Source organism: Athene cunicularia (assembly GCF_003259725.1).
Source record: "Athene cunicularia isolate RWA chromosome 9 unlocalized genomic scaffold, athCun1 chr9_part1, whole genome shotgun sequence".
In the NCBI taxonomy this organism is placed as follows: Eukaryota; Metazoa; Chordata; class Aves; order Strigiformes; family Strigidae; genus Athene; species Athene cunicularia.
In genome coordinates this window covers 18,416,457-18,431,253 of record NW_020799110.1, presented here as the reverse complement: position 1 = coordinate 18,431,253, position 14,797 = coordinate 18,416,457, and the positions used below count along the sequence as shown (strand labels likewise).

Genomic DNA, 14,797 nt, shown 5'->3' with positions numbered 1-14,797 from the left:
TACAACAACCATTGAGTCCAACTGCAAAAATTCCTGATGAAGTAAAATGGAATAGATTAAACCAGTTCAACAAAGGACAGTATGAGCCATATTTTAAGAATGCAGATTAATGGCAGAGCGAACATTTCTTTTGACTGTTAAAATAAATGAAAGACATTAAAAGGAAAATATTTTTTTTAATTTTCCATTTCTTCAAAAATGAAGCTTTAAAGTATAGAATTTATTGCATAGGCTATTGGAAAGATTAAAGGTTTATTAGGGCTAGCAATAGGACTGTATGGATTATGAGAATGTTCACAGTTAAACAGGACATACATCTTCACTTGAGTAGTTTAGTTTTAGGACAGATATGTTTTCTCATGTTTCAAAACATATGCCGAACAGTGAAGCAGTGAGGAGGAATCATGCTTCTGTGTTATCCTGAGACATGAAAAGGAAATCCAGAGGCGGTGCTGCTCCTCTGTTTCTTATTCAGTTCATTGAATTTAGTGTTGTGGTTTGCTCACAACCTTGCCAGGAGATGTATTCCTGTTTCTTTTTTAATATGCAGGGTGCCCAGGGTGCTCAAGGTTATCCTGGGGAACGTGGACCACAAGGCCCTCCAGGAGCTTCAGTGAGTATGAACTTATGTCTCACTTGTTAGTTTAACCTTTGATTTTCCTAGAAACCTGTGGAATCACACAAATGCAAGTACCTGACTCTCCCAGACTTGTTTGAGGTCTAGAGACATGTATGTGAAATCCATATCCTTCTATACACATCTGATTTTTTTTCCAGTTTCTTTTGATTATTTTTATGCATGATAATATCCATGTTTTCAGAAACATACTTGTCCATGTAGGCATAAGTTTAATTTTCAAATAAATACTCATAAATTCACTTTAAATAGTAATGTGTATAATTGTAAGAGAGATGTATATGTTTGCAACTAGACTGTATAGACATTCTGTTGCCCACTCACAAATTGCAGTTGTAAAGGTGGAAGAAAGAATAAAGATAGTGATATAACTCGTGAAAATTTGATACTTCAAAACACTTTTATTGGTGCTAAAGATTGTAATTTTTTAAGGAATTTTTTTTTCTTTTTTTGTAGGGCATGCCAGGGAAAGCAGGACCTCCTGGACCTAAGGTAGTCTCAGATTGGTAATAAAAATGAAAACTTCCTATTATGTGTAGCATCAATTAACTCATTTTATAGGTGTTTTTAAAATTAAAAAAAATAACACTTGGGGATTTTTTTTACAGGGTCTTATGGGACTGAAAGTAATAGGAACTAAAGGAAGGAAGGTAATTGTATAAAATGCTTAAAACTTTTTAAAAGTTTTGTTTCTCTTGTGCTTTTTCTGATATATTATGGTGAAATGTTTGTGGAAGTAAGTACTCTGAAATAAAAATTTTCAGTATATATGTGGAAGTCTTTTATTGGAAAACAGAAACACAGCAATTAATATCTAAGGACAAACTGTTTTCACATACAAGCTGATGAGATAAACTTCCTGATAGAAGGGTAGAAACCTAAGAGGAGCCAATAGTTAATATTTATTAACACATAGCATTAAATTAATTTATATATCATTTGCACAGTATTCCTAAATGCTTATCTCAGCATGTACACACTGGTAAATATATGGCCTCTGTAGACTCCCAACTTCTTATGGCCAACATCCTTTCAGTGTCAGGCTTTATGATGCTAGAAGACCTCCCAGATTTTGGACAAAAATTGGATGACTTGTCATCTGTGTTCTTAATTTGTATACCATATAACTGACATCAAGCTAGAAATGACTACAAATACATATATTGCCTCTCAGGACCTCAACCTGCAGTTGGAGAACCAGTTTAGTCAGCCTGAACAGGATCCTTTCAAGAACTTGGGGCATCTCACAGATATGCTAACTGACCTGCACAGATTCAGCTGTGAACTGAAAAAGCACTGTTTGACAGTGGGACTGGTTTTAACTTTGTAATTACTACCAGAAATGTGCTAGAACTTTCCTGGGAAAATTTCTGTAAATAGAATTGATTATTTATTAGCTCAGGTGACCATGGAGCATATCTTGCTTCCTTAGGAAAGAGTGATGCATTCTTTGCTGTTAACACTGCAAGTGCATGCAAAGGCATTCCACTGGTTTAAAATCATTGGAAGTTATGGATGTTATTTTGTTGAGCTCCACAGGAAAGATCACCTTTAGGACTTCCCCTGTTCTGGAAGATCCTTAATGAAAAAGTATACTGTAATATTGGTTTTAGTTAAGGGCACGAGAGCTAATTCTATCTGTCAGCACATCTCCCTGTAATACACACACTGCAGTTTTGATGATGTCAACAAAGACAGTTCATGTATTTTATTGATTGACTTAAATTGAGAGAAAAATTTTAATCAAGGAGATATCTGATTTAGGTTTAAAATGGTTGTATAACTTTTAGACAAATAGTATTACAAACTTAAGCTAATTCTAGATACTTTAAGAGAAATCAGCATATGCATTTTTATATTTCTCAGCTGGAAGGTTACCATAGTCATCTTAAGTCTTCCATATGCCTTTTTTATTGGAAGATGAATAGTAAGCAAAGAAAAATGTTAACTGTATTAATGGCTGAGCGTAATGACAGAAAAATTTTCACAATGTCAAAGGTATAGAGATAGTAATTTGAGACAATAAAAACACACCGCTTGTAATTGCTCTATTTTTCTTTTTTCCTTCCAAGGGTGACACTGGGTTAACTGGACCCCCTGGACCACCAGGAACTGTTATTGTGACATTAAGTGGACCAGATAACATGACGGTAGTAAAACTGTTAAAACATCATGTTCAGATAAGCCATCTTACTAGGTTTAACTTTGAGAGGACATTTTTGTCTTCACTGTTCAGATAACATCTCCTTTTACTCATCCTAACATTTTCAGACTTGTTTAGTTAGATACAAAGCTCTTCTTAGAGTGTGTCTGTACAGTCAGTTCAGCCGAGGCCTGTGTATTCACATGCACATCTACACAATGCCAGTGGAATGCTAAATGCTTATTAGTAACCCACCTGCTGTGGATCTCTGAGTACACGAAAAGTAAATCACTTTTAGCTTCACCAAATTAACATGAATTTTCTGAATGGCTATGAAAGCCACAGCTGTGTTGACCTCTGGGCCTTGTCACTGAAAATAGGACTCTGAGCTACCAGAGTTTCACAAAAGCTTGCAACATGTTCATGTACATTTCAGGGTTTATTTTCTCATTGGTTTTACTGGAACATGAGTAATCATGAAAAGTGAAAAAACAATGAGTATTGGAGAAAGGAAATGCTCTGATTGAGCCTTCATTTTAAGTATTGCTTTGTGAATTAAAATTTTTGTATTTTGTTCTTATCTAGAACTTAAACAGCAGTAGTTGATACACAGTTTTAAGTGTTCACCTATTAACAGAACAAGCCTTCAACCTGTTCTTGATTCTCTTTTCCTTATTTCCTTTGTATTTAATCCGTGGATTTATCAAAACTCCCTCTCTATTATGTGTTAAACTGAAAAGTGAATGTTGCATCAAGACTGTATTGAGGAGGGAATAGAAGGATTGCAGAAGCAATGTTCAGCTTCTAGGCACAGTAGCAATTCCCCGTTTAAATCAAATATGGACCACCTGGAGCACTTCCCACTCACAGCTGTGGCAGTTTATCATGGGGGAGTGGTAGTTTTTAAAAACCCCTCAAAACTCCTTACATAAATGGTTTGGGGCATGGTCTAACCAGGTAATTAGGCAGTCTATAAACTTTGGCTTTACAGTGACCTTAGGATGTGGCCCAATACATAACTGCATTACACAGTAGGGTAATCAATCTAATCTTGAGCCCACAGAGGCAAGGATTGTGTGGGTAGCCACTGCATTTACCTATTGGAGGTAACTGTAGCTTCAGTGAAGCATCTAAGGTTTATTTGCTTTTCACTTGCAATTTGCTGCCATTTCTGGGGATATTTACTCCAGTCCCCTTGTATGCAACCACAGATATGTTGTTTTGAACTCACTGTGTTCAGAAATATGTGCAGAGTCAGTTTCTTTTTCAAACATGATAGACCTAGGCAGGAGTGCTGATATGGAGTCTGTTTCTTAGTCATTTAAGTAGAACTATCTCTGCTTAAACAAGCTTGCATTTCCTATTGGTGTTCTCCTTGAGTGTTACGGTAAGCACAGAAAAATCCAAGAGACATATTAAATTTTTATTTCCTGTGTAATAGGACTTGAAAGGAGACAAAGGAGAAAAAGGATCAAGAGGGCTTCCAGGACCAAGGGGGTTTACAGTAAGTGAACAGAAGTAAATTGCTTACATCCAACAGCATCACATAGTAAATGCTTCTCTTTGGAGTCCAGTATTTACACTACTTATTCTGACCTTTAATGAGTAGAAGTAGTGAATGACACCTGTTATTAGCATTCTAAATGTACTTTATTTTTTTACTTCTTTTTGAAGAGAAAAAAATTATATAAAAGATATATTTAATTTAGAAAATGTCAGTCTTAAAAAATGTGTATCTTGAGGGTGATTTTGTTACAGGGGCCAGTTGGTGATTCTCAAAGTGAAAAGGGTGACAGAGGAGAACCTGGAGCACAGGTATGTGCAAACAGTTGAATACACATATATTAGTCTTTTCTGAAAAGCAGTTTTGCACTAGTATGGCTCTCCATTTTTTGTTTCAATGCCACTCAGAGCAAATTTTTTTAGATTCAAAAGCTCTTTCATCCAGTAAACCAGACTGGACAGCTGAAAGTCAAGTGGCTGTACAGGCTCACATACATGAGTTCACATACATGAAGGAAAGATCAGATGATGGTAGATGCCCTTCTATTTGTTGTGCTGTAAGGTTCTACTATTGAAACTTAGTAAAAAAATCCATCTACTGCCCTACTTCCAATACCTTTGAAGTGCAATCCCTATTCTTTTTTATTAAATAGTTTCTCTTCCAAGTCATCTCTTAACCCTGTTTCCTGTAAGTTTTGCTTCAGTATCTTTCCGTGTTCACCACCAGAAGGACTGCTAGCTGCTATATTGTTTTATCATTTGTCTTGCTTCTGCAAGGACCTGATTTTGCACCAAGCTTTCTGCACTTGCCTGACACTTCGTGCTGGTGAAGTGTCTGCCTCAACTAATTCTCCATAGAAGGAGGAATGTCCAGGGAATATCTTACTCTGTTTTATAGTTTTATGAACATTTATAATGATTAGAAATAATGAACATTTTAAATATAAGCTTAGTATCTTTTCAAAATTTACAGAGACGTAAAATACAGTTACATGCACAACATTTAGTTGTTATGCTCTTTGGATAAAACAACCTCTCTTCTGAGCTTATTAAATTTACTTTATTTTATTTTATGTTTTTCCTTTGTAGGGTAAACCTGGAAAAGAAGGTGCCCCAGGTCCACCTGGCTTACCGGTAATGAAAGAAGCCTTCTAAATGTTTTCCAAGTAATACTCATCTGTTTATCACGGTCATATCTTCCTGTCACAGCTTTTTCTTGTTGCAGAATATGTTTGAAAATGTTGATTTGCATACATGTGAAACATTTCCTTTCACAAAGCTGGCCTCGAGGCAAACCATGTCCTCATAGATTTATGCAGGAGAGAGAGGCTCATTTCATAAATGTTGTCTCTTCTGTGGAAAATAAAAAGGCCTGTTGCTTGCTGCGGACTATGTAATGAGTTTGAGATACAGTCCAAATTATGCACAATTAATTCTATTGAGTTTAATTCTGGTTAGTCATGTGGACATTTTTGAAAAAGAGTTATACCTTCACTTCAGCATAAATCAGGAAGCAAAATTAATAATTTTTAATCACTAGAATCAAAGGCTTTTTTTTTTTTTTTTACAAAGAAAAGTTGTCAAGGGCAGAGCTGCCTTGGCGTGAAATAAGATGACTGATAGATATTAAAACTGTCGTCATCATACAATTCTTAAAACACGCCATTTTAGAACCAAAATGATCTTGTTTCTGTACTAATTTAAAAGATAAATTTGTTCAAATGTATTCAATTGGTTAAATATTTTTTTATATTTACTTTGCTTCCAATTTAACAACATCATTGGGGTCACAGTGACCTCACAAATACCTTATCAAAATTCTTTTTGTCAAAATACCCCATTTCACATATATCTTACTAAAACATCATCTTCATTATGCCAAAATGACCTTTGCAGACAGTCTAAACACATTCCAGTCTGACAAAATATGTGGAATGACAGACCGTAAAGCTCTACTACCTCATCTAACAGTAAAAAAACTTTCTGTCATGACAAAGACATGTCATTGCTCTGTTCCCATTTCAACTTTACTAGCTAGCAGTGCATTCAACTGCACAAGCCTCTGCGAAGTCTGTTTTCCTTGCATATACACACTTGCAGAAAGCCTTAGCAGCAGTCTGTGCTATTTTCCCTCCTGGTTTTGCTGACACCTCTTGAGATCAACACCATCATGCAGACCGACCAAGTTCTTGGAGAGAGATTTGCTGAGTAGTTTGCAGGGGGGGAACAAACCAGTCTCCTACACTTGTGCTGTCCTGATCAGCTTCCACCTTGGGATTGGTGGAGTGTGCCATTACAAAGGCAGGTTTGGATGAGAGACCTGCAGTATCTCCCACAGACACAGAACTGTTCTCCAAGTTGAGTCTTTCCCTGAGATTTCTTTCCCTGAGCAAGACACATTCACCTTGCCATAAGTATGAAAGATTAAGGCTTTCCATGTTAGATCTTATTGATGACAGTGCTAAAGCTAAAAGATTAATCCTCATAAAATTGTGTGCTGTCTCCTACAGGGACAAAAGGGTGAACAGGGCAAACCAGGAGTGGCTGGCAGGCAAGGAGATAAGGTATTGTCTAATGGTTTTGCTGGTGCTTTTGAGGATAAGGTATGTTTTGGGGTTGTTATGTAGTTTTATTTATCACTGTGTATACTGTATATTTTACTTTTCCTCACAGATGACAAGTAATTATATCGTGCAGTAAAGAATGGATTAGCTGAAATAGAACATGTGTTTGAACTGGTGTCCATTGATGCCTGCTAATGTGTTCCTGTAGTTTTTGGTGTATGTGGTTGAACAGTTGTGTGAGGAACAGAGATAAGGGTAGGGAAGAACTGATAAGGAGCAGAAGTTCTTTAACATTATGTGCAATGTACTGAAGTAACAGTGAGTACCAAATGTCATGTATTGTTTTAAATAAACAAACCCATCTCTGTTCTCTGATGAAGGGCATGAAAGGAAACACTGGTCCACCTGGAGCTTGTGGTCAAGTAAGTGTAAATTACCTTCATCATACTGTTTTTTTAAACCATTAGAATAAGCCAAACTGACTGTATGAGACAATAATACATGTCCCATGATGCTCTATTTGAGGCATGGCTTTCTCAAAGTACTGATGTTGCTGGGAGGCTCACAGAGATGGCATCTCCCTTCATGTGGAGCTGGATGCAGTGAGGGCCTGGTTAGACCTCACTCAGTTCCAGCAATTTTGGCAGGAGCTTGAACTGTACAGAAATTCACAGGAATTAATTTTTAAGCCAGTGTCTAATAAGTTCCAGAACAGGTGGTATTAATTTTAAAACCCTAAGACTTTTTAAAGAAAGCAAGAGATGCTATGAGTACACCTTCTCTGTCTAGTTGTGCTGTCTCGCTAGTGGCTTTCTTAAAGGCCGTGCACACCTAATGGAAACCTTCTGCCCAAATTGTTCGGAAGAAATAACTTTGTAAAAAGCTGAATCATTTGTGATATTGACAGAGTACTAAAAAAGCATTGCTCTTCAAAAAAATCTATAGGAGAAAAGTAAAAATTTTGGTTTGTAATTTTAAGCAGTTTTTTATTCCTTTTAAAATTGGTGCGTTAGGGGTCAGTTTAAGTTTCAGTGTGATGTTTATTTGCTAGTAATGGTGCCCAAGCAAAAAAATCCAGAAAGGGAAAAAATACTTAGTTATAACAAAACAGAGTTACAGCAACTTGACTTTTGATTTTTCCTGCCATAAATTAAGAATTGTTTTTTGTAGGAATTACTTTTTAGTGCACATGTTATTTAAGTAGTTGATTCTTGTCTAGTTTCATATATGATTATTTAAGAGTAGATATAGCTGATGCCGCTTTGAGCCAATGGAATAGACTAAGTGATTCCTAGAGATTTCTTTCAAGAATATTTTCTATTTCATGTTGCCATAATATTCATGATTGGGTCTCCAACTTATACCTTGTCTGTATAGTTGCATCTGCAGGCAGAGGAGTTCTCTGGGAGTTGAGGAATTGAGCTGAAATCCCAGCCCCATCTATTTGTACAGGTCTCTTGGAATTATCTGTGTATAACAATTATGTATTCATTCCTGGCTGTTTGTGGTTGCCATGTGATTAGAAAAGGTCTCATGATGTTACACCATCAAAATTATGAATGAGATCATAACATTGTTCTAACCAAATGTTCAATGTGAGATACTGTGTTTCTTTCTTCATTCTTACTGTTCTTCCTTTTCTTACTATCTCTCTCTTAAGACGGAGTATTATGATAATGGGATTGGTGAAAAAGGAGATGAAGGACCCCCTGGACCTCCAGGACCAAAAGGCCAACGTGGCATGCCTGGTGAGTGGGATGTTGAAACTAGAATCTTTTAGCAAGAGCTGTCTACTCAGATAGCTTGTTTTAGGCTAGGTTTTTGAGCACCCAGCAACCTGCCTCTGCCTTTTCAAGAATATTTCCAAATTACTCCCATCAAATTACCGAATTGAAAAGTATCCTGAGACTTTCATTTATGGCTTTATTTCCTCTTAAAAATAATGGAGCCAGCACACTTCTTTGTGCAGATAATTGTGTTGAGCACCTAAGCTCACTGACATCCTGTGTCATGACCTTAGTGGATTACTGAATCAGCACATTATTTGTATATGCCATAGACAAACCATCAGGGCTGAAAGTCTCCTGTTAAAGGTCATGCACTTTTTTTTTTAGCTTTCATAGTTTGTCTTACACCATTTTTATTGTCTATCATTCCAAAATAGTGATGATCTGCAAGTTTTTACTTTGGATTGGCTATGCTATAGAATGAAAATGTACTGATTTATTATTTGAGCTGTATTACAGCTGTAACAAGGACTTGGGGGCTGAACTCTGAGGCATCATCTTGTAGACAGCATCTCATACACATCCAGCAAGTCCTTGCCTTCTGTTTTGATGTTCTATTTTTATGAGTATTTTTGTATCCAAGTGAATACTCTTGCATTCAGTGAATACTCTTTGTTGTTACAAATTCACTTACATACTTGCAAGGGATGGCAACAGGGAAGTTGAGCCTTGCAAAGATACTAATGCATTGTTAAAAGATGGTATCTTTACTAGAGCAAATAATAGTGGCAAAAAGAAGCAAGTTTGGAGGCCTGTAAGTTGATCACAAGTAATTGTCTGCATCCCCACCTAAGATAAACGTGGTGGATCTTATTCCTACCTGTTGTAAACATCCATATTTTGTCAGATTTCAGTGAGAATTGTCAGTATGCAACATCAGCATAAGCAGTAGATGCCTACTCAGGCAAAACCAACTTCTTAAAAGATAAAGTAAGCCTAAAATGCAGAAGCCCAAAGTTTGCAGTCAGTATTATCGAGTAGTGACTTTGCACAGTATACAGTTGTTTAACTCAAGTTCTAAATACATTGCTTTTGCAGGGCCACAGGGTCGTCCCGGAGATGCTGGTAGACCAGGTACATGTAATGATCAAGTACAAACGGTAGAATACATGATTCTTCCTGCCCATTATATTGAATCAGCTTTGTGGAATCTTAGCTTCAGATGATGTTAAAAGTACCTCTGAGTGCTGAAAAATTGACACCCAAAAGCTTTGATGGTCCAAGTATTTAAAGAGAGGTTAAAGATAATCTTAAAATGTCTACATTCTCATTGTGTTTGTTTAATATATTACAAGATAAAAAAGATTTCTGAGATTAACTCAGTATGTTTGTCTCTCACTCATCCTATTGAGTACTTAGTTTGCTTTGAAATTCTATTTTTAATTTAACTTCATTTTTGTATTTTTTCCTCTTTGGTTAGGTGTGTCAAGACCTGGTTTGAGAGGTCCCCCAGGATTTCCTGGGCCAAAAGGAGCAAAAGGAGAGAAAGGACAAACTGGCTTGTGTACTGTAGGCCCTCCAGGACTACCTGGTATTACTGGCAGACCTGGTTCTGTTGGATTACCAGGTCCTCCAGGGGAACCAGGTGAAATTTCAGTATTGTATATATAATGAGCAAGAACAAATCCAGAGTCATGTCAATATCTAATGTACAAGATTATATAAATACATTATTTAGAGATTTGATTAATATGGTAGAATATAATTATTTTTTTTAAATCTTGTTTTAGGATATTCATGGCAACACATACGTAGTGACAGTATGTGATCCATTGCTAATGAAATCCTGTGGGGAAGAAACAATGACTTCCCAATATAAAGTTTTCTCACCTTTTTCTAGAACAGACTATAAAATTCTGCAACATAAAACCAGGAAGGACTAATGAGAGAAAATCTGTTTTTAAAATTAATTCTTCTAGAGGTTGTAGTAAATCTGTGAAACTAAATTCAGAAGGGGCTAATCTGAAAGCTTGGAAAATCACTTGCATGCCTCCAGAGGTCTCACAGGGCCTTAGAGTAGATCTGAAGATCTGGCAGCATGGAAATAAAGAGGCAGCAGTTTGTAAAACTTCCAGAAAATGTATTAACTAGGAATACCTCTTTAACTAGTAGTACCAACAGCATGATGTTTCTTTTATAATTGGTATGGTTTTTCTGAACCAGTACGAACGTAGTGGTTCTCTTTTCTCTGCCTTTGAAAAATATTTCTATCCCCCAAATACATTACCTTACGAATAGTTCGATGTGTGTTCAGTTTTTCCAAAGAAATTGTAAATACAGCAGAATAATTCTGTCAAAGGTACATGAACAGCATTAATAATTTAGGATTAAAATAAAGGTTTCCCTCCCATTTGTGGTTAAAAAAAAAAAATATGTTCCTGTTGATTCAAATAAAATGGAAATACTTTCCCCAGAAGGGACTATGCTTTTTAAAGCCTAGATAGATGGATCTATCTGTCTACTGATATTTATTTTGGCATTACCATATTTATCCTCAAGTACTTCCAGTTACAGGTGGTTTGAATTTGTCCAGGTAGTTCTCTCTTCTAAAAGAATCCTAGAATATTTCAAGTTGGAGGGGACCAACTTGACCAGTAAGGATGAGAATACTGTCTCCAGCTTATCCCTGCAACTTTTTTCTCTTTTAGCAACTAGAGAATTTTCTGAATAATCTGCTGATGTAATGATGCCATGCTCATTTCATTAACAGGTGAAGTAACATTTAGAAGAGGCCTACCAGGACTTCCTGGAGAGCCAGGGCGTACAGGACCTCCAGGAACTCCAGGAGATACTGGTGTGAAAGGTCAGTTTCAGAAAACTGTTGCTCAGAAATAGATGATACAATCCAGTAATCTTCATGGGTCCTTGTGAAATTTTGAACTTAATTTACTTCTTAAGCCATTTGATGAGTTCAGAGATTTAAGAAAAATCATTAGGGGTAGCAAGATGCCTTCATCCCCTTGCAGTAAACATCAGCTGAAAGAGCAGTGCATGTGCCAGCGCTGCAGCAGAGTGTAGATCCTCACTGGAATAATTATTACAGGTGGGTAGGGTTTTCATATTCTCTGAATGTGTATGTTCAACGCTTACAGTTGTTCTGAGAGAGGGTTCCTTCTGTAAATTTCACCACAGCAGCTGCTGAATCTCTTTGCCACATGCTAGTCATTAAAGTCACCCAGGCTTTTACAGAGCCATGTTAGTCTGAAGCCTATGTCCCTTTCTTCTTTTGAATTTGACTTATCAGTAGAGTCACTGTATCCAAATGGTTTACTAAAACTAGACTTGACAAAAAAAATATTGAAATCAAGTGTTTCTGCGTTTTCAGTTAAATGTAATCAGTTCTGATTCACTGTCTGACCACAGGTAATTTTGTACTGTGTTGGAAGTGATCTTCCAACAATATTAAGGCCATGATTCTGCCACTCTCTGGCCAAAAAGTGTTAGCCATCCTCTATAGCAAACTATGTAACACATTAGTTAAGCTTGGGAATGACTTTCTGTAAAACAACTAATGATTATTTTTATTCTAGGTGATGAAGCTTACGTGTGTACTGACTGCAGCTATATTCCGGGAATACCTGGTCTTCCTGGTTCTCCTGGACCACGTGGCCAGGACGGCATGCCCGGTAAATTATCTTGTTGTTTCTAACAGTATAGTAGGAAATGCCAATGATTATGCTTTTAATATGAGTATCAGGTATGGGCATGTCTGCAGGATGCAGGCCTTGAACTAGCCCTGAGGTCGTGATGAGGGTGAGAGCCTGATGCAGCTCCATCCACTGATGTGAGCACAAGCCCTAAAAGAGGTGCAGTCAGAATGCTAATAGGCTTAGGTGCGGCCTGAAGCCAGGTCAGTCTATGGTGATGCAGTCGGTGTAACAAGCAAAAACAGTCAGTGTTGCGTGTGATTACTGGAGCTTGTCAAAATCCATGTCCTTGTCTTCATTTTTCTTTACAAAATACACTATTTCTCTTGCAGGTAGAGAAGGAGCAACGGGTCCAAAAGGTTCTCCAGGTTCTCCAGGAGCACCAGGGTTTCCAGGGGCTCAAGTAAGACTTAGATTTTTCAAATAATTTTTCAGATTCCACACGAATTATTTCAGAGAAACCTCATGGCTGCTGTTACATGCAGTGTCATACTAGGTGATGTCAACACTTTTCTTACTGTAGTAATGAATGTGTCTGCATGGAAAGCCTATAGGTAGAGACTGTAATGTATGGCTGACCTAGCTTTACATGAGCCTGTTTTGCTCAGTGCAGTAAGAAGTTCAGCCCAGGCAGTGAAGCAGGTAAATAAATGCCTGTGTGATTAACCTGTGCTGCATTTCATGATGGCTAGACTGCTTCTTCTGCCTGGTATAGGTAATTTACAGTTAACTTCTGTTCATCTACATAACTCTATAATCATAGCAGTGCCTGTAAAGCATATATAGTTTTGTGTGCTGAGATCTTCAGGACTTGCTAAAACCCCAGCTGTGGGGACAAATTGCTTCTCATAGTGCCCTCTTCAGGGGTGCAAAGAACATTCCCTCTTGGGAAACATTATGAAGAGGGAAGGCTGACACCTGCTGCCACAGACATAACAATTGGTTGTTCTGACTTGTGCCTGTAGTAATTATTTTGGGGAAATTATAGTTCATGCTGTCCAATAAAAAAATATCACGCACAAGTATTCATTGTGGTGGTTGCTGTACAGATGCAAAAAGTCTGCTAGCAGGCTTTTCCAGAAGGCTCACAACAGTTCATGAGCACAAGATCACTAAAGCCCAGGGTGCTTTCAGCTTGTACTGGTTTTGGCTGTGATAGCAGGTACTTTGTACACCCTGAGGGGGGAAAAAAGGGAGAGGAGATGTTAACTATGAACAGAATGAACTGTGGTAGTTACAGTGTCCCTGAGGAGATATTCCCATGTGAAAGAGAAATCTCTAATTAGATTTTAAGGTACTTTCTTGTCCTTCTTTTTGTGCCACCAAAGCACAACCAGGTAGCTAACAGTCTGATCCATTAATGGATCTTGCATTAATCCTGCTTAGAGTAGCATAAATGAAATTGTAATCAGAGCCAAAAGGAGTAAAAGCAGGGTCTTTGCTAGAAGACATTATTAGCAATAAAAGAAAAATGAATAGTACATTCTGGGGCTCCTAAACTGACAAAATTAGGACATAGTTATTTCCTTTTAAAACAATATATTACACCACTTTAATTTCTACACTAAGGTTTAATATCTGCAAAAGGTTTAATATTTAAGCAGTATCAATTTTAAAATAGTTATCTGAAAAATATAATTAATACAAGTATTATTGAGTACTGTATTTGAGAACTATGTGAAAAAAACATTCTTTGTTTTCTTATTCAGGGGTTCTTCTGTGGATTTCAACAGCATTTAGACATACATAATGTGAGTGTGCACCCCTGTTTTATTGTTTCCTTGTGCTGCCAAGTAATTTTCCTTCCTTGTTTCCTCAAGGCTTTCACAGATCAACAGAGGATGGAAAAATCACTAAAAATAATAGAAAAATGTTTGCAAAATTTAAAAAATTGTCAGTCATTCAGAGGAAATTATATCATCTGAAGAAATTATTTAACCTTTTCAGGCTAATATATCTGACACTATCTTAATAAACCATTCTTTCCACACTGTGGTGCATACTGAAAGAGGCATAGTTAAATGTTGTGCAGCTGCTATGGCATGTGCCAAAGTTTAGACTGATCTAAGCGAGCCTTAGAAACTATCTTTAGCATACAAATGAGTGATACTATCCCAAGCATGCGCTCTTGTCTTTTTACCTGATGTGCTGCTCCTGAAAATCTGATGCTATCACGTAAAACAAAATACCTAGTGTCAAAAAGCATTGTTTTGTTCTCTACTTGAATTATGTTGATTTTAATTGACAGTCTGAACATTAAAAATGCATTGCTTTCTGACCCTTTGCTTGTTGAATTGTTGGGAAATAATTCATTTGGTTTTAGCATTGCTTGGCACCAATTTCATGCTTTTCAATTGTATGCCATTACAAAGTACATCTTCTTTCATTTTCTGTTGTTCTGACATCATCAAATTCTAGTCAGTACCCTGTTCTACAGTGCTCTTGTTGCTAAGAGCTTTGACTCTCACAAGGCAAAAGGAAATATGTGCATGTGAAGAGAAGAATCTGATATTATT

The 14,797-nt window shown here is 36.9% G+C and overlaps 1 protein-coding gene across 1 annotated transcript in view; it reads left to right on the top strand.

Annotated features, from left to right (window-relative positions):
* The window catches only part of COL4A3 (collagen type IV alpha 3 chain), a 51,894-nt gene that overhangs the window by 9,101 nt on the left and 27,996 nt on the right, over window positions 1-14,797 (top strand). The window contains exons 9-23 of the mRNA XM_026854583.1: window positions 551-613; window positions 1,094-1,129; window positions 1,246-1,287; window positions 2,710-2,787; window positions 4,222-4,284; window positions 4,539-4,595; window positions 5,373-5,417; window positions 6,794-6,847; window positions 7,228-7,269; window positions 8,508-8,595; window positions 9,673-9,708; window positions 10,055-10,219; window positions 11,345-11,437; window positions 12,165-12,260; window positions 12,614-12,684. Of these exons, the coding sequence (XP_026710384.1) occupies window positions 551-613; window positions 1,094-1,129; window positions 1,246-1,287; window positions 2,710-2,787; window positions 4,222-4,284; window positions 4,539-4,595; window positions 5,373-5,417; window positions 6,794-6,847; window positions 7,228-7,269; window positions 8,508-8,595; window positions 9,673-9,708; window positions 10,055-10,219; window positions 11,345-11,437; window positions 12,165-12,260; window positions 12,614-12,684 (1,029 nt within the window). The remainder of the gene's footprint in view (window positions 1-550; window positions 614-1,093; window positions 1,130-1,245; window positions 1,288-2,709; window positions 2,788-4,221; window positions 4,285-4,538; window positions 4,596-5,372; window positions 5,418-6,793; window positions 6,848-7,227; window positions 7,270-8,507; window positions 8,596-9,672; window positions 9,709-10,054; window positions 10,220-11,344; window positions 11,438-12,164; window positions 12,261-12,613; window positions 12,685-14,797) is intronic.